The 18,827-nt window shown below is 33.4% G+C and overlaps 1 protein-coding gene across 1 annotated transcript in view; it reads right to left on the minus strand.

Annotated features, from left to right (window-relative positions):
* LOC145694711 (phospholipid-transporting ATPase ABCA3-like) overlaps positions 1 to 18,827 on the minus strand; it is a 147,661-nt gene that overhangs the window by 9,164 nt on the left and 119,670 nt on the right. Inside the window, exons 19-23 of the mRNA XM_081771240.1 lie at positions 15,849 to 15,974; positions 12,489 to 12,668; positions 10,704 to 10,967; positions 3,990 to 4,234; positions 2,995 to 3,142 (exon numbers count right to left, since the gene is read on the minus strand). Coding sequence (XP_081627366.1) covers positions 2,995 to 3,142; positions 3,990 to 4,234; positions 10,704 to 10,967; positions 12,489 to 12,668; positions 15,849 to 15,974 — 963 coding nt within the window. The remainder of the gene's footprint in view (positions 1 to 2,994; positions 3,143 to 3,989; positions 4,235 to 10,703; positions 10,968 to 12,488; positions 12,669 to 15,848; positions 15,975 to 18,827) is intronic.

Genomic DNA, 18,827 nt, shown 5'->3' on the forward strand with positions numbered 1-18,827 from the left:
AATGGGCGTAAACAGTTTGTTACAGTTAGGCAAAATCATTTACTTTTAAAGTGAAATCTGGCATAACACAAGGATCAAATTTGGGACCAATATTTTTTCTGTTACTTATAAACGATCTTCCACGTGTCATAAAATTTTCAAAATATCTTTTATTTGCTGATAACCTTAACATATACAAGAAAAAAACTAATTCTATAAACTGTTTAGAGTTACAGAACTATTTAAATAAATGTTATGAATGGTCGCTGAATAACTAACATAACTGTAGGCAATACTTCTCTTAACTTTGAATATAAAATGAATGAGATATTAACTAAAAGAGCAACTAATATTAAAGATCTAAGTATAATTTTAGATAGTATACTTACTCGTCATCAACATATCGAAAAATGTGTTCATGAAACATACAAAGTTCTTGGTTTTCTATTGCGGAATTCTAAAAAACTTATAAACAACTCAACTTCAATAACATTATTATTAGTTTTATTAGTAGTAAACTAGAATATGTCTTGCTATTGTGGAATACATATTACGAGTGTTACATTAAGAAAATTGAGAGAATACAGAATACGTTTTTGCGATATCTATACTATAAGAAATACAAGATATCCTTATATAAATAAAATATATCATACAAAACATTATAACAAGAATTTAAGTGTAGTACTTTATGTGCCAGAAGACAAATTGCAAATCACTTGTTTCTATATTAATTAGTTAATGGTATATTTGAAAATGAAGAGCTTTTACAGAAATTATACGTTAAACTAAAAAGTAACTTACGAACAACACAAAGATTCTATTGTAAAATATCTAATATGATATTGTATCAAAACTCACCACTTGTAAAAATTTCAAGGTAATACAATATCTTAAATAGAGGTAATATAAGTATTGATTTTTCTATGTCATGTAGTAAATTTATATCTCAAATAAAAATGCATTTAAAGATAAGTAATCAGCATGAGAACGAACTTTCCACAATTTTGTATTTTGTTTTCTTGTCTAGTGATATACGTATGTACCAACTATGTATATACAAGGTGTCTCAAAAGTCGTCTGACATAGGGTAACTTTGTTCTCTTTATGCGCCCAATGTCAAATGAAAATGCAACGTTGCCATTTACCTGGACCCACAACATAAGTGAATGAAGTTACTGTTTAGAATCGGGCTGCCCATCGACATGTTAAGCGTAAAAGACAGTAACTGCATTCACTTATGTTATGGATTCAGGTAAATGGAACGTTGCATTTTCATTTAACATTGAACGCATAAAGAGTTTACATCTCAAACGGCTCATCCGATTTAAAAAAAAAAAATCCTTCACTTTAGATTGAAAACATCATATTTGGAGACGGTTTCCTCTCTTACATGTTGTTGTAACTCTGATAATAACAGAGTTATCCTATGTCCGGGGACTTTTGAGACACCCTGTATACTTCATATTGCTGTTTCTGGCTTTTTATTGTATTCTTCTTTTCTTTCTTATTTTTCCTTTCTTTTACATTTTCATTTCCCAGAGTTCTTTACTATGCATTTTAGTTTGTATTATTACTATTATTAATTATTATTATTATTATTATAATTATATTATTATTATTATTATTATTATTATTATTATTATTATTATTATTATTATTATTATTATTATTATTATTATTATTACGTGTCATTATGTATGTATTATGTATTGCTAATTTCATCCTAATATATTGTAATACCTATTGTAAAAGGAGCAACAGCTCTGTTATAGATAAATAAATAAATAAATAAATAAATAAATGATAGTGCACCATTCATATTCCATTTCTTCGAGTTTCCCGTCTCTTATTCCTCACAGCCTCCCTCGAACATCTCAGTACTACTAGATAATACTTTGTTGATGGCTTAACCATGTGGGACGTATTCACGATGGACAACACCACAAAAATCAAAGAAATCAATAAGCATTACATTAACGTTTAAGCTACTTCGACGTGCTTTTTTGGGTCATGCCGAAGATTTTCCCATCTCTTGGAATGACTGAGGTTTTGTTCCAAGGTAAATCATAAACACAAGTCTCGTAATCTATTATGATGTTTTCCAAGGAGTTATCGTCTTCGTTACAATGCTACACAGAAGATCTTCACATATTTCCGCACGTGTTTTATTTTGTTTGTTTATTAGCAGACATGTAACAAATTTTGCGAAACTATGCATTGGAATCTTTTTGTCATCCCCAAATAAGTACCAATTATAGCGATTGCATTCTATTCCAGAGCAATGTAAAAGTGTTTCTCAATAGTGTTCTTTCACAGCACTGATCGGGCATGCTGCTCATGGGACAACAATCCCTCTTCGCCACTTTCCTCATTGATTCCTACACCATGCGATATCTTTCTTTGGGAGTTCGTTAAAGACAGTGTTCTACTATTATCTACGTACGTCCATTCAGAAACTTCGGGATAGAATACCCAGCAGACACATTATCGGGATTCTGGGGCCGCGGTGGCTCAGTGGTTGAATGTTCACCTCTGGTGCTTGGGATCCCGCGTTCAAACCCTGCTCCCGCCAAGTGAACTTAGTGGTGGACAAACACCGTGTGCGTGGGTTTTCTCGGGGTTGTCCCGTTTTCTCCCACTTTCTTCATTCCACCATTTCATTCATCTCTCATCATCACCGTCTCCTTTAGCCTAACCGGCATAACCATGGGACGTAAAACTCAAAGATTTCATTTCATTTTTTATTGGGATTCTGGAATGAATTTAATTACCATATGAATGTGTGTCCTGTAATCAAGGGTACACAAATGAAAGGATTGTTAATGCATGAAAAACTTGGCCACTTGCTGCTTCTGACAGTGAGTTTTTGCTCATGTACCCGGTAGGAAATATAGTTTCAATTAACTTTTCAGGCCACTCTAATCTTTTATTAGACATACATAGTACGTAAATACACATAAACCAGGATTTATACTGACACAAATAATAATAATAAAAATAAAATGTACATACCTACTGCATCAAGCCATTTGTTGACTTCTTGTTCAACATCTCTTTTTGGAACGCCTCTCAGAGAAGCAAATAATCTTAACATCTCTCTTCCTGACAGTGCTTCTATAAAAGCATCAGTTTGGGGGCAGTATCCTATTTGTTGCAAGAACTATAAAAGAAAGTTGGAAGAAATATAAATATGTGTTACTGTAGTGTGTGTGACTGACAACACTAGTAGTATATGTATTGTAATGTAGATGTCTAGCAACGCTGCAAAAGAGGATGACAGGCAGGTTTGAGATGCCATGCTACGCATGTATGTTTCACATATTATTTAAGTATTAATAAATAATATGCAAGAACTTGTTCTTATTAATTAACAATTAGTAATTACAATCTGTACAATATAAAGTATAATACACAAAATATAGAATTATTGAGTTACATACAGGAAAATAAGAATTGTGTGTACCAAGTTTTGCATTGATAGAATAGATAAGAGGGGAAAGCTTGTATACCAATACACACTTTCCCCTCACACCTATCCCGTCTATCAATACAAAACTTGGTACACACATTTCTAAACCCCTATAGTAGTTTTCGAGATATATTTGGATTGTGTGCTTTTACCCGGGGCCACTCCACAGGGGTCCGAAGTTGATGGGAGGAATTTCTGGAGGGAATTTTATCGACATTCTCCCAATTTTCCTCGTTAGTACGTTATGAACATCAATATATACCACCTCTGCAAAGCTTGTTTCATGTTAAAGAGAATGTAGTATAAACCATTATTTTCCAATGAACAGTGATGATGCATTATGTTTATCGAATGGATTAGGTTTGATTCGGATGTCCCGATGACACGTTCATGTTCGTTCCTTGTGAGATCCGAAAAAGAACACTCATTTGGGAACTGAAACCGGCACCACACTTTCAGAAAGTACACAAGTTAGTTATTTAACTACAAAGGACAATTAGCTGTTAAACTGTTTATACATACTGAATCTATTTCTAACCTGTTGTTTGCTATTAAGTAAGTTCCATTGCATAAGATAAGCATTTCCTGAAGTTGGATCTAAGTCTCCTGTGAGCATTCGAAATGTTGTTGTTTTGCCAGCGCCATTGACCCCTAAAAGACCAAAGCATTCACCATAACCAACTCCATATTGTAATCCTCTAACAGCCGAAAACTTCTTGAAATTTTTCCTCAGATCTTCTATCAATAAAACATCAGAATTGGAACGCAATTTTTCTGGAAGACCTATGGAACCAAAGGAAAATAATGACACAATAATATTTGAATTAGAATATCTAACGAACATTCAATTGTAAAAGCTTACTCTTTTTGCAATATATTTGTTTAAATATTGATTTTAAAATACTAAATCTATTATTTTCATTCCTTTATTAGTAAACGTAAAAACCATATGGTATTTATACCTATACTATAACGCATTGACTATAACTTAAGTACACATACCATACACCAGAAATCAAATTATATAAGACGATTTCAGTATTAAGAAGACTGATTTTAGTGGCAAAGTCTAAAGGAGTGGTTAAGGCATCTAATACCACGAAAACAAGCTGTACTCTGTGCTAGTCTGAACTACGATGAACGTTCACCTGTTTTAAATCGCTGATACAAGGGCAGGCAACAACTGTTGAGCAGAATTTCTCACAAACACCAACGACAATGTTCCGACATAGTATAGATAGTTTCAGAATGCCAAGAAAAAGAAGGCAAATTTAATAGATTTATACATGCTTCATTTATACTCTTTGAACTGAATTCGTGTAGAAGGATCTTATGAAATTCAAGTACACAAAATAGATTTAAGAATTCAAACATTTCACAAATATTACTAGCATTTAACAAAAAAAAAAAAAAAAAAAAAAAATCCAAAAATGAGACATATTAATACATAGATCTGATTGAGCTGGAAAAATATATGGATGAGTGAAAATACTCATGCGTAATTTTCAAAAATATATTGTATATATATATATATATATATATATATATATATATATATATATATATATATATTGATTCGATATCGATCCACGACTGGGAAGGTATATGTAACCAAACCACAGATAGCCACTAGAAGCAAGCAATGCAGAGGGAGCAGCACTAAAAAGACACAACCCGAGGGATAGGAGTGAAGTTGAGCAGCTGCGACCACTGCAAACCGATGACGACCAGGCGAGGCCAAGGACCAAATTGCATGCTTAAAAATAACAAAAAGACCCACTAACCAAACTTGCCCACCAAACTACAGACAATTAACAAGTTAGATTAAATCACACCCAGCTTTTAAGTTAGATTAAATACAGACAGTAATATAATAATTTACATGGGTTTTTTCCACCCCTTCTTAGAGTGGTTTTCCATGTAAATAACTTGAGCATGTGCATGACCGATAAAGGGGGTTTTCCTGGACTCCATGTGTTTCCCAGGTTTTTCCCTCCTACTACCCAAGCCAATGGTGAGGTGAAAAATCTTCACGCGCTTTCCTATCTTCTATTTTACTCTTCTTTCTTTCTCTAACACACACTGCCCGGTAAATGTCTCAGGATAAAAACCGCGGCGCAACACCACATACGACATGCTGCTTTAGACCTCTAACTGCATGTAGGAGGTGCACGTAGATAAAGGTTGGTGCATCACTTAAGGGGGCGAGCTGTCTTGCTAAGGGGCCCTCTTTATCTCTAATTTATTTCCGTATTTCCGATTGATTCTAGATACAAGCATTGGAGATGGCTGGACAACCTCAGAACATATATCCCATATTTCATATCTTTTTCTACGAATGATATCATTCTTGACAAACTTTAACCTAAAACAATGGAGTGACTGAAAACTTTCAATGAAAATATACAAGAAGCGTCCAATAAGTTCCCGACCTAGACAGGAAGGGAGGGGCGGAGAATACTGACGCTCGACACTCACGCCAAGTCCACTGCAACCCCGCGCGCAATTTGAGGTCAGTTGGAGCAACGAGTGGACGTGAGCAGAGTGTTTGTGTTACAACGCGTGTTTGTGTGACGCCGCGAACAAATAGATTTGCACGGCGCAGATAGATAGAACAAATAGATTTGCACGGCGCGGATAGATAGAACAAATACTGCAGACATAATAGAGATAGAGGAGGGGCTTGTATATATGCAAAAAGGGACATAAAAACGAGAGAATGTACTAGGTTTAAATATTTAAATGTAGAAAAACACTTTGAAAGTTGTGCATTAGAAATTGTAGATTATAACTTTGTAATTGTATGTGTATATAGAACTCCTGACAGTGATATAGAAATCTTTATAAATAAGATGGACACCATACTAAATTATTTTATAAAAATCAAGAAGACTGTCGTAATTGTCGGTGATATCAACATAGATTTTTTACAGCCGATAAAACACGAGGTAGAACTTCTTCTAGATTCATTTAATATGGAGGCAGTTGTTAAAGTTCCCACACGAATCACAAAATGCTCCAAAAGTGCAATTGACCAGTTCATAGTGAGCAAACATCTTAACTACAACACAGTAGACGTCTTCAACAGTGGTTTTTCAGACCACCTTGCCCAAGTACTCGATATACATGTAACTCCCAATAAAAGTTTTTGTAATACAAGAACAAGTAATGTAACGTACAAAAGAAAATTTAATGATGAAAATATACAATATTTTAATCACCTCCTCAGGGAAGAAAATTGGAACGAGCTTTACTTGTATAACCAGGTCAATGAAGCTTTCAGTTACTTCATTGACACCATAACATTCTATTTCAATCTAGCATTCCCTGTTGTAAAATGTGTAACTTCAAGAAAACAGTCAAAACCCTGGGTAACACAAGGGATCAGAATAGCAAGTAAAAAAATGAGACTTCTTAACAAGGCTAAAACACAAGGAAATCTATCCCCATATACAGAGACATATTACAAAAGATATAAGAACATATATAAAGGAGTTCTGAAAGCAGCAAAACAGTTACACAACGACAAAATCATTAAAAAATCCGATAATAAGTCGAAGGCGTTGTGGAAACTAGTGCAAAGCGAGTTAAGTGTAAACACTCGTAATGATGACGGTAATTTAGAGGTAATTAAAAATGGCAACGTAATTAAAGATCCTCGTACAATAGCTGACCTATTTAATAATTATTACAGCAACTTATCAAAAACGTACAATAGTGAGCTAGCAATGCCCACGAAAATATTCTCAAAAACTTGCAACAATACAATGTATCTGCATCCAGTTACAAATGCAGAAATAATAAAAGTGGTGAATAAGATGAAAAGTAAATGGTCAGCTGGCGTAGACGGTATACCGCCAAGTATTGTAAAGAAAAGCATTAAATATATTGCTGATTCCCTGTGTTTCCTCATTAATATGACGTTCTTAAGTGGAGAATTCCCTAGTATATTAAAAATTGCAAAAGTAAAACCAATTTATAAAAAAGGCGACAAATCAGAGCTTGAAAATTATAGGCCTATTTCACTTCTCTCAACTTTTTCCAAAATTTTAGAAACCATAATGAGTATCCGGCTATCATCCTTTTTACTTAAACATGATCTAATTACACACGAGCAACATGGCTTCCTAAAAGGGAAATCCACGGAAACAGCAATATATAATTTTGTAGAAATTGTACATAAAAGTTTAGATAGTAAGGAGAAATGTATAGGTGTTTTCCTTGATCTTTCCAAAGCATTTGACTTAGTGTCACATAGAAATCTTCTTTCAAAGCTCCAAGATTATGGAATAAGAGGCATTGCGTCCAAATGGTTTAAATCGTATCTGGAAAATCGGCAGCAAGTAGTAGAAATTACATACAGTAACAAAGATACAGACCAAACTACATACTACACATCAGGAAAACAAGAAATATCATGTGGAGTGCCACAGGGATCTGTATTAGGTCCATTATTATTTTTGATATACATTAACGATCTACCATGTAATATTGCTCCAGCAGAACTATCCCTTTATGCAGACGATGCTAATATCATAGTAAAAGGGAACACAAATGAGGATGTTGAAGGTAATGCAAATGAAATCCTTCATAAACTATCTCAGTGGATTAAAGAAAATAAGCTTAAATTAAACATTGAAAAGACACAAGCAATCAATTTTCATCATATCCGCAACAAACATACGCAGCCTGTTAATATTTCAATTGAAAATAACGGAATAGACTATGTGAACTCCACTAAGTTCTTAGGAATCTGGATAGATAAAAATCTCTCCTGGGATGTACAAATAACTAAACTTGGTAAAAAATTAAATCAAATTTATTTCGCAATTAAAGTACTCAAAAATGTTTTAAAAGAGTCTACTTTAAAAACGATTTACTTTGGATTATTCCAGTCAAATTTAACATATGGCATTATATTTTGGGGAAATACACACAAAGCCAAGGTAATTTTTACAATACAGAAACGAATAATAAGAATGATGGCGGCTGCTAAACCAAAAGATCACTGCAAACCAATATTTAAAAAAATTCGTATACTCCCAGTACCTTGTTTGTACATTTTAAATCTACTGATATTTGTAAAGAGACATTTAGAAGGTGTTCTTACGCGGGTAGAAGAAAAACATGATCATGATACAAGAAACAAACAAAACTTTTCCATTGTAGAACACAGAACCGTATTATATGAAAAAGGGTGTAAATACGCGGGTATCATGCTATACAATAAACTTCCCAAAGATATAAAGACTCAAAAATCTGTTGCTAAATTTAAAAAAGAACTACAGAAATATTTACTAAAACATTGCTTTTACTCGATAGAGGAATACATGAATTGCTAACAAAAAAAAAAAAAAAAAAAAAAAAAAAAAACCTACATTATCTATAGTAACCACTGTCGTTGCTTGTTTTTAGCATTTGATATATGTTCAAGGATTTCTACATACACTGCAAGTAATAATTACTCTTACTTTATTTTTAATAATATCATGCAAAATGTAATGGATAAGATGTAAGGTGTAATGTTTAATTATTAACCTAGTGTGTGTAATTTTCATTATTATTGTTCTTTTTACTTTTGTGTTTATATATAAATGACGTGTCCACTTCATATGCATTGCAATACAGTGCTAAATGTATGAAAAAAGGACGAAATAAATACAATACAATACAACAATAGATTTGCACGGCGCAGATAGATAGAACAAATAGATTTGCACGGCGCAGATAGATAGAACAAATAGATTTGCACGGCGCAGATAGATAGAACAAATAGATTTGCACGGCGCAGATAGATAGAACAAATAGATTTGCAGGCTCGAAATAAAAGTTCGAGCACCTCTCGTTGGACTTCTTTGAGGAAAACCAGGACAAATTCCTAGTTCAACCTGTTGACAGGGGACGAAACCTGGATCCATCTCAGAATCCTGAGAGCAAGCAGGAGTCTATGCAGTGGAAACACCACGATTTCCCGCTGCGAAGAAGTTTTGCACACAGCCTTCTGCGGATGGTGCGACAAAGTGGCGACGGTGCATAGATCTTCATGGGACTACATCGAAAATCAGTGATGACCAGTTAAGCCTATCTGCATTCCTTCCTGTCTAGGTAGCTAACTCATTGGACACCCTCGTATGTCACTTTGATGAATGTCATCAAATACGTTTACTTTATCATAATATTTAAATAAGGAAACTTTGAAATTCAGGGAAACTGATTCATTTTTACCATTTATTCTTGATCAATTTCAATAGCAATCAATGAGAATGCTCAGGATACCCTAAAAGAAGTATATACTATATATTTTTTAAATCAAAATTGAATAATTTATACACAGTTTGTAGTGGAAAATTGTTTCGTATGTATATTTGCAAACTTTCAATATAGGGTGAATTTTACTCCCTTGTTATTGGTAAATTGTAACTCTAAATAATAAGACTATTTCGGAAGGTTGGTAAAAGCCATATACCTAATTGCATTAAAACCTAGTAAGTTTTACGAGAGTTATTGTGGGACAGATAGACACACATATGCCGATTGATTTAAATGGTAGAAGTGAGCGTAGCGAGCTTCAATGAATCATGAAGAGGGTGTTTATGCTAGGAATAATATGTGGAAGTTAAAAAAAGTTAGGTACATCACAACAATAACAAATACTATCTTGGAAATAAAAGTACTGAAGCAGTAATAAACGGAACATACTGAAAGAAAAATTATGATTGACGGACAGAAGGAAACCTTGATTGAATATCAAGAGAAAAGAAGAGAACCTAGAGAACATTCTCATTTAACGTGGTGTGGCGAAATTAAGAACACTGTGCAGTAGTGTGCATAAAAATTGCTAAACAGTTGACAACTGATGGATTGACTTTGATTTTAATTAACTTTTTTTCTTCAATCTCAACGATACCTAGAGCTGAAGAAAATCTAGATGTTCAATTAATATGATCTTACTCTTAATCCCCTGGGAATATTAAATAGTTAAATAAAATAATTAAAACTCATATATAATGAATATGTTGAGAACTTTTACTATCAGAAGGTTTCTCGTTTATTTCTTTGGGAAAACTGTGTAATATAAAAGGAGTGAAACATACATAACTTGCTGTAAAGTAAAATATGAACTAATTAATAACGAAATGTGAACTGGTAAACAGATATGATATTTAAACTTTGTCTTATTTATTTTATCTATAAATATTTGTCTATATATTTAGAAACAATGTATAATTTTATAGAAGGACTTACTACTTACCTATTATTTCTTGCGTTATTCTACATCTTTCTCGTTCAATATCTTCTAAATCAGAAGTATTTGGTGTCTTTTTCTTTTGCTTAAATAATCTGCCAATCGATTTTCGGATCTTGGAGAGAACTTCATATTCGATTACAAATAGTAGAAAAAAATAGAGAAGACAGTCAGCAAGAAGTAACAACACACTACGTTGAATATTTCTACGATCATCAGTCAAGTACGATCTTTCTTTGTGGCAGGTGGCCCTTTCATTGCATGTATTTTCTAAGAATAAATAAATGAAAAATCATCAAACGTAAAGAAATTGTTACAGGATTCTATATGATATATTTTGATATTGTATAGTAAGACAAGTGAGATTTGTTTTGTTCAATCCACTTCACATGTGCGGCAACCACTGACTAATTGAAGAGGTAAATACTTAGAAATCTATTTAAATGAAAATGAAAGTAATTATGTTTGTGACTTAATAGCACTTGAACCACCTAACCGATCTCGATTAAATTTTCGACATAGATGAGGTTCGGGCTTGGATTGGTATTTATCATTTCACTTTGAAGGTGCAACTTAGGGGAGGGGGAGATATATATATAAAAGATCGAAAATGACCGATATTAGTGTCGAATTCATAGTTTTCGGAGACGCTGAAATGAACAGTGACACTTCCGATGTCGTTTAAATCCAAATTCAGCCCCGCTGCTTACCGGGAGGGAAGAGAGGCCTACAAAAATGATCAAAAATGACCGATATAAAATAGTAATATTAATAATAAAACGCGACTAACTAACGGAACATTTTACTAATTTTTCTTATTTGAACGCAGCCAAGCGGGTAATTGACGCGAGTCTGTTTCTATAAGGATTGATCCTTTTTATAAAAGAACAATGTTTCTACGGAAAGGCACTTGCGCAACATATTGAACAGAACTTCAAATAATGAGGCACACAGTTCACACGAAACAAATCCCTAATTGCATATCCTTAAAATTCCATGAAAAGTAAAATATCAGAAATTCTCGGTTCTAACGATTAAAGAAAGAAAAAAAATAGTCCGTGTAAATTCAGTTTTTATTTACCGAATTTACAATATTTTTATCTTCCTGAAATTACAAACACTGATTTTACAAATTATAAGATTTTTTTAAAGGGTTAAGAATTGCGATATATTTTGTATTTCGACTAACAGATATAGTCATGCTAATTTAACAGAAACATACGATAACATTCAATTTCTTCTTTCTAGTAGTGAATGCACAATAAATAGACTATAGCAATAGAAATAACATAATGAAATCTCTAGAAATATAAATAAAATTGAGCATATTTGTTTTGGATTATGTTTCAAGAATTTTCTGAAATCACTTTTACATTAAAAGTGTAATTATTATTATCCCAGCAAATTATAGTAAAAATTACAGGTATCAAAATATATCGATTACGAGTAAAAAAAATAAGAAAAAAGTACTCGTTACCAGTAATTCAAGTAAGGGATTATAAGTAAAGGATTATAATTTATACTTATAATCCCTTGCTTTCAATTACTGAATATATATGTACAGCTGTCTTTTGAATTATAAGTATGAATTTCCCAAGACTAAGACTTAGGAACGAGAAACTTGAAAATTACCTACAATATTATTATTATCTGTAGCAAACACATATAGAGCAGTACTTTTAACAGATATGATTTTTTCTAAAAGTGATATCGATATGACCATATCTCAAGTCCCTAATTTTATGTAAATAAGAAATGTTATTATTGATTTCACATAAATAAATATCTTACTGCAACACGGTAGCCATAGGTTATATGTTGTTTCCATACACATACGATCCAATATCTCTTCAGGAATTAGATGACATTGTTTATTCTTTATAATCAATGCCCATAATTTTCTAAGGCCATCAGCTAAGGAAAACTGAGGCAACGTTCCAAGTATGATGGATTCATCAATCAAATTAAAGACTGAAATGAAACAAATAAACAAATAAATTAATTAAATAATCCCAAAAGGTTAATTAGATTTAAATATAAAATTTTTCTTCCACTTATCAGCAACTTAATAGTGAAAGGATTTGGTAATATCATTATATCCATTTACCATACTCATTTACCATACTCATAAAAGTGAAAAGCAATACAGAAAATTAATCAAAGTTTAGAAGAACAATAGCTTTGCTTTTTTACATTTCTGCAATTAGTTATAACGTAACGAATTGGACATAAGATTTTTATTCTTCGTTGCAGAATTCTCAAGGAGGTATTTTAACTGAATTTGCATGAAGTTCTTTCCTTATTAAAGTTTGGTGAAAAATCACACTTTTTTTTTCACGCAATGCTAGTGCATAATATTTTTTTGGTTTCAGGTCTATACCCTAATGTTATAGTTTTCTGAAGCTACATGGAGAAATGATTGGAAATTAAGCCGGATAATTATTAGTACTAGTTTATATTCGATTCACCCCTTCCTTCTTCTTTTGTAAGTTGTTAGTAACTTCAGTGGTGCCCACCCCCCCTCATGTCCATGACGCACCCCCATACAATTGTCTATCCGTAGGTGTTCTTCCATGAGAAAAAAAACTTTTCGATTAATTTTTACATCCCCTCAAACATATTTATATAGATTTTTAACCCCCCCAAATATTTCAATGACGCAGTTTGCGTCATAGCCCCCCCTTGTGGGCACCCCTGGTAACTTTACACAGGAACTCACTGTAATTATCAATGGATAACCTTTATGGTCCTGAATAATGTACCGAACTCCGGATAATGGTGTAACTAATGCTTCTGTATTTGGGTTCGAGTTCTGGGACATATAGGTATTGAATCTCTACCATCATACATTGGTTATTCTCTCAGGGACATATAAGAATCGAACCCATAACTATTATGAGCGGTTGTTTCCTCATAGGAATATATGTGAAGCATAGGCATATACATCATATAGTATCTAATAGTTCTTTTGATATTGATTAAAAATAGTTTTACAAACATTATTAAATTTCTTAATTTATAGTTTGAACACTACTGTATTATAGAAATATAAAGAAATTATATAAAACTTCGGATTTAATGATGTCTCATTTTCAATTTCCAGTTTCACTTCTTCTTCTCCCTATATTTTATAACGAATACAAGACACTGGATTATACTCTCGCAACGTGGAGTACAACAAGACGATCCTTTAGGTTCCACTTTGTTCGCCATGACAATTCAGTCCATAGTGCCTAGGATTAACACTGAATTAAATATCTGGTACTTAGGTGACGGTACTATAGCAGGAGATCCTGACTCAGTTATAAGTGAATTACACAATATTCGAACTATGGCAGCACACATCGGACTACACTTAAATTTTATGAAGTGTGAAATACGACTTTTAGGAATTTCGTAAGATCAAATGGAAGTGTTACATTCACAATTTAAAAATTCAGCACCGGGAATACAACTTATTTAAACCTCTTCAGCCTTTCTACTTGGTGCAGCCCTTTCACCTGAGGCAACACGTTATTTGATAGTCGAAAAAACTAAAAAGATTTTTTTCTTGTCACGTCTGGCCCTGTCTCAGCACATTCAGCTATCTCCTTCGTGTGTCGTTCTCCATGCTGAGAATATTCTATTTTTTACGCTGTTCTACTTCTTGGCGTGAAGTGATTTTCTAGAGAAGTTTGACACAGTTCTGAAATGTGGACTGGAATCGTTACTCAACTGGAACCTAAATAGTAATGCATGGATACAGTCCTCCCTTCTAGTTGATTCTGGAGGTGTTGGTAATAGTCGGGCTGTCGATTTTTCGTATCCTTCATTTTTAGCGTCGTTCTATGGATCCCGGCATACCATTGAGATACTCCTCAATCAACTGGGTGAGCCTCACATAGAATCTGATGTCCAAGACTGTATATCTGACTGGTCTAACCTAGCTCGTTTAAGTCATCCTGAAATAACGGGCAGAAGTTCGCAATCAGTTTGGGACAAGCCAATTATCAAATTATGACAAAAGAAGCAGACAGTCAAGAGGAGAAGGCTAAACTTCTCGCCTCCTCATCACAAATTTCAGGTGCTTGGCTACAGGCATTACCTTCACACACCCTCGGACTGTACCTTCCAAACGAAAGTTTTCTATTGCAGTTGCACTTCGCTTAGGAGTAGACATCTGTGAATCACACAACTGCTCTAAATGTGGTGCATCAGTCAAGCAGAAGGGTCTACACGGTCTGTCTTGCATAAGTAGCTCAGGAAGACATGTGAGGCATTCGAACGTGAATGACATTATCTGGAGAGCACTTACATCAGTGGAAGTTCCATCTGTTCGTGAATCTGCGGGGTGTAACAGATCTGATGGCAAAAGACCAGATGGTATGACGCTGGTGCCATGGAAGAGGGGAAGGATTCTTCTCTGGGATTTCACCTGCTTCTGAAAAATCTCACTCTTTCTTCACCTCGAGAAGGAGATATTGCAGCCCACAGAGAATGCGAGAGAAGAAGAAAATATAAAGATCTACTTGATAGATGCATGTTCGAATCCGTAGCCATTGAATCGAGCGGCACTTAGGGCCTCGAAGATCTCAATTTCATCAAAGAAGTAGGCGAACGTATTGCACATGTTACTGGCGTCAAGCGGGCTACTACTTTTCTGATATAATATCAGCATAGCAGTTCAGTGAGGCAATGTGGCTTCCATTTTAGGTACATTACCTCCTGGCAAATTATTAGAAGAAGATTTCCTTTTATAACTAACTGTTCAGAATTTGCTGTTTTATCTTTCTGTTAAAAAAAAAGTAAAAATATCTTCCAATATATAGATAGTTATTGTCCTTAACTAAACAATGATTTATAGAAAGTTATTGTTGTAAACAAGTAACAATTGTTAGTTTTTGGAAGATTATCAAATTTCTTTTGTTAAATGAATGAAAAAAAAGAAATACTTCAAATAATATGAACTTAGGAACTTAAAAGAAAAAAAAACTATGTTTTAACATATTGAATGACTAAAACAAACAACTAATAAAAACACTGGAAATATCACAAATATTTATAAACGAGTTTCAGAAATTAGAAATTTATCAGTATGAGCTTTTAATGAATATTTCTGTCTCTCAATATAGAAAAAAATATGAAACTTAATTTTTTAAGAAAAATACTCACATACAAAGAAGTTCACAAAAATTAAGATACCGAAAAGCCCAGTTTTTGTTTTCACAAGAAGACTCAAAACATATACGAAGGGAATCATACTTAATCCATATAAAAGTAGTAATAGCAGTAAAATTCCTGCAAGATCAAATTAAACATTATAAGGTTAATTTACATAATAAGGTTAAACATTATAACGTTAAATAGAACAATAAGTCTTACTTCATTGATTCTTGTTACTATTATTTGTAGTAATAATAGTAAGTACAATAACTTAGTTTCGCTTCTACAATTAAGTCTACAGTAATCTAAATTTTTCCTAAAAGTAAGTGCTAAACTGGAATCAGGACACTCTATTTGTTCCTTAACCATTCATTGTCACTTTAGGTACAAACTTTCAATCTCTAGACTGAAATATAAGTGAATCAGATCTACCAGAATTATTGGAAATGACGTATTACAAAATTTCCAATATAGGATAGAAACAAAATTCTAGCACTTGGAAAGGCTAAAAAAGACCAGAATTTAAAAAGGAAATGATACGCGGTTATGAATATTCATGAATATTTCCATATTTGGACACTTAAAAATATGTAAATATTAGCTTGCAATTCAAAAGGTTTCGGTTTCATTCCAGAAAGAGTTAACCATTATGGAAAGTGAATAATGAACACGTAGTCAGGGAATTATGCAGGACTTTTTTCGGAGGAGGTACAAAATGATCGACTTGATACATAAGCGTAATGAACATAAGTGCTTTGTATCATTACTTGTATATTATTATTATTATTATTATTATTATTATTATTATTATTATTATTATTATTATTATTATTATTATTATTATTATTATTATTATCATCATCGATAAAACGAATAGCAGGCAACTGCTTTTTGCCATATAAGGAAAACAAATGACTTCAATTGGCAATGCTCTAGTAGCTGGAATCACATATTAGCGCCGATTGTGTCTCTAGTGGTTATTTTAGTAACTCTATGATATTAGACTATTTAGCCCTGTACTGTAATGAATAGTAACATCCCAAAACTCGTCTAAATTAAAGTAACTACGTATTTAGCAGAGACTTTAAATCATACTATTGCAATTCACGTAAAATATATAATTCTCATTGTCACACAGATGATTTCAGAACATTTCCCCCGGAGGAAGGGAAGAAATTTCAATACATGTACGGTGAAAGTAGTATAGGCCTACTGTAAAAATATTGTTAACGATGTTGAGCGCGATTGGAGATATGCCCCTAGGGAGGATTACGTAGCTTTGGGGCGGAGAATTCTCCCCCTTCCGAGAAAACTCCTTAAATAATCACTGATTACCACCTACATTTAGTTCTCGAACGGTAGTTACTTAACAAAGTTAAGATATAGTTTAAAAGGCCAATCTACATTGTAATCATTAAAAATCGATAACAATGACAATGGAAAAGCGATAAACGTTATTCTATAGCGATAAACGTTGAAACCGGAAATGGACCACTTCTAGTTTGAATAGAGAGTTAACGAAGGTGATGGAACTAATCTTTGGGACAATGAATCGATTGCTAACAACCGCTTTTGCTCTGACATCTGCCGACAGACGGAAAAACAAAGCCGTTCTATAGGCTAAGACTTGTGACACTTATGCAGAGCATAGTTTTGAAAGCCTAATAATAAAGGTTTCAACTGAATGAGGATGAATCTCCTTGTCATTCCTCACAACATCTGTGCATGTTCCTTTACAGACACAAGTGAAGGACATCTTGATAAAAATCGACAAGGGGAGAATTTATTCGATTAATTTTTCAGTATCTCGCACCGTTTGCAAGATTTGAGCCTACTTCCGGTTGGAGTTTCTAATTCATGTATGACTAGTGTTTTCTTTCTTCTTGCATGCAGTATGTAATAAGCGAATATATTACATATACAATTAATTATAATATCAGTTATATATGGTGTTCATTGGGCAAAACGCTCAAAAAATAAAGATTTATCTTAGACTCGAGAAATGGTTATCCTTCCTTTTTCATTATTATTTGGCTATAAAACTAACGCCTGAGACGTATACAACCACAATATACAACAATGTGGTGTTGGAATGTATAATGCATAGGATATGATGCTTTAGTTATTTTTTTAAAATTTCAACGCTTCTAGTGTACCCTAAGAAAAATGTAATAAAAAATAATGGCCATGTTTTTTTTAAATATTTAATTAGAACTGGACAATCTACGCAAAATTTCCAATCGATAAGTGGAAACGTCATCTTTCTAGAGCCTGTAGTTTCCGAGATCTCATTGTCGAAAGAATTGACTACAAACATATAAACGTCCTCAACATATAGATTAAAAGAACTCGGAAGATGGAATCACAATTCACATGCATTGATTTTAGAGAAGGTTTATTAAAATACAAAGGCATTGAACAATAATTTTATATCATAAACTTTATGAAAAAGATATAGTTAACTAATTTAGACTATTTAAAGTACAAATACTTAAAATGTTTGTCTCTGTTAAACGTGAAATCACACATAACCGTAACTGAAAGATTTGAAAGCTAAAGTTATAGGTTGGAGCTCAGGCGCATTGAACATCATACTTAACCAGCTGGTGCAGTACAGCTTTTGTAACAAGTCTAGACTGTCTTCTTTGCGTACGTGTGGACGCACGGCAATTGGAATTCAGTTACGGGCGACAGGTTACGAGAGATCGAGGGTTTCACCCAAAAGGAAGCCTGCTGAAGTACACTATTATTGTGTATTTTTTGCTCATCAATTTTGAATCCTTCGTTTCGCTTCGCTTCCATCACTTCACAGTTGGCTGTGTATAATTTCTCATCGCTTATTGTATCTGGCTATGGATACCGGACAGGCTTCAGAACCATCAGCTTCCCGACCTTCTACTATTTCGACGAAGACGGAAAAGCGGAAGCCTCGTAGGGAAAAGTCTACAGCAGAAACAAGCCCAGATCTATCTCGCTCCCCTCTTAGCT

The sequence above is a fragment of the Thermobia domestica genome, chromosome 9 (assembly GCF_964235325.1).
Source record: "Thermobia domestica chromosome 9, izTheDome1.hap1.1, whole genome shotgun sequence".
Taxonomy (NCBI): Eukaryota; Metazoa; Arthropoda; class Insecta; order Zygentoma; family Lepismatidae; genus Thermobia; species Thermobia domestica.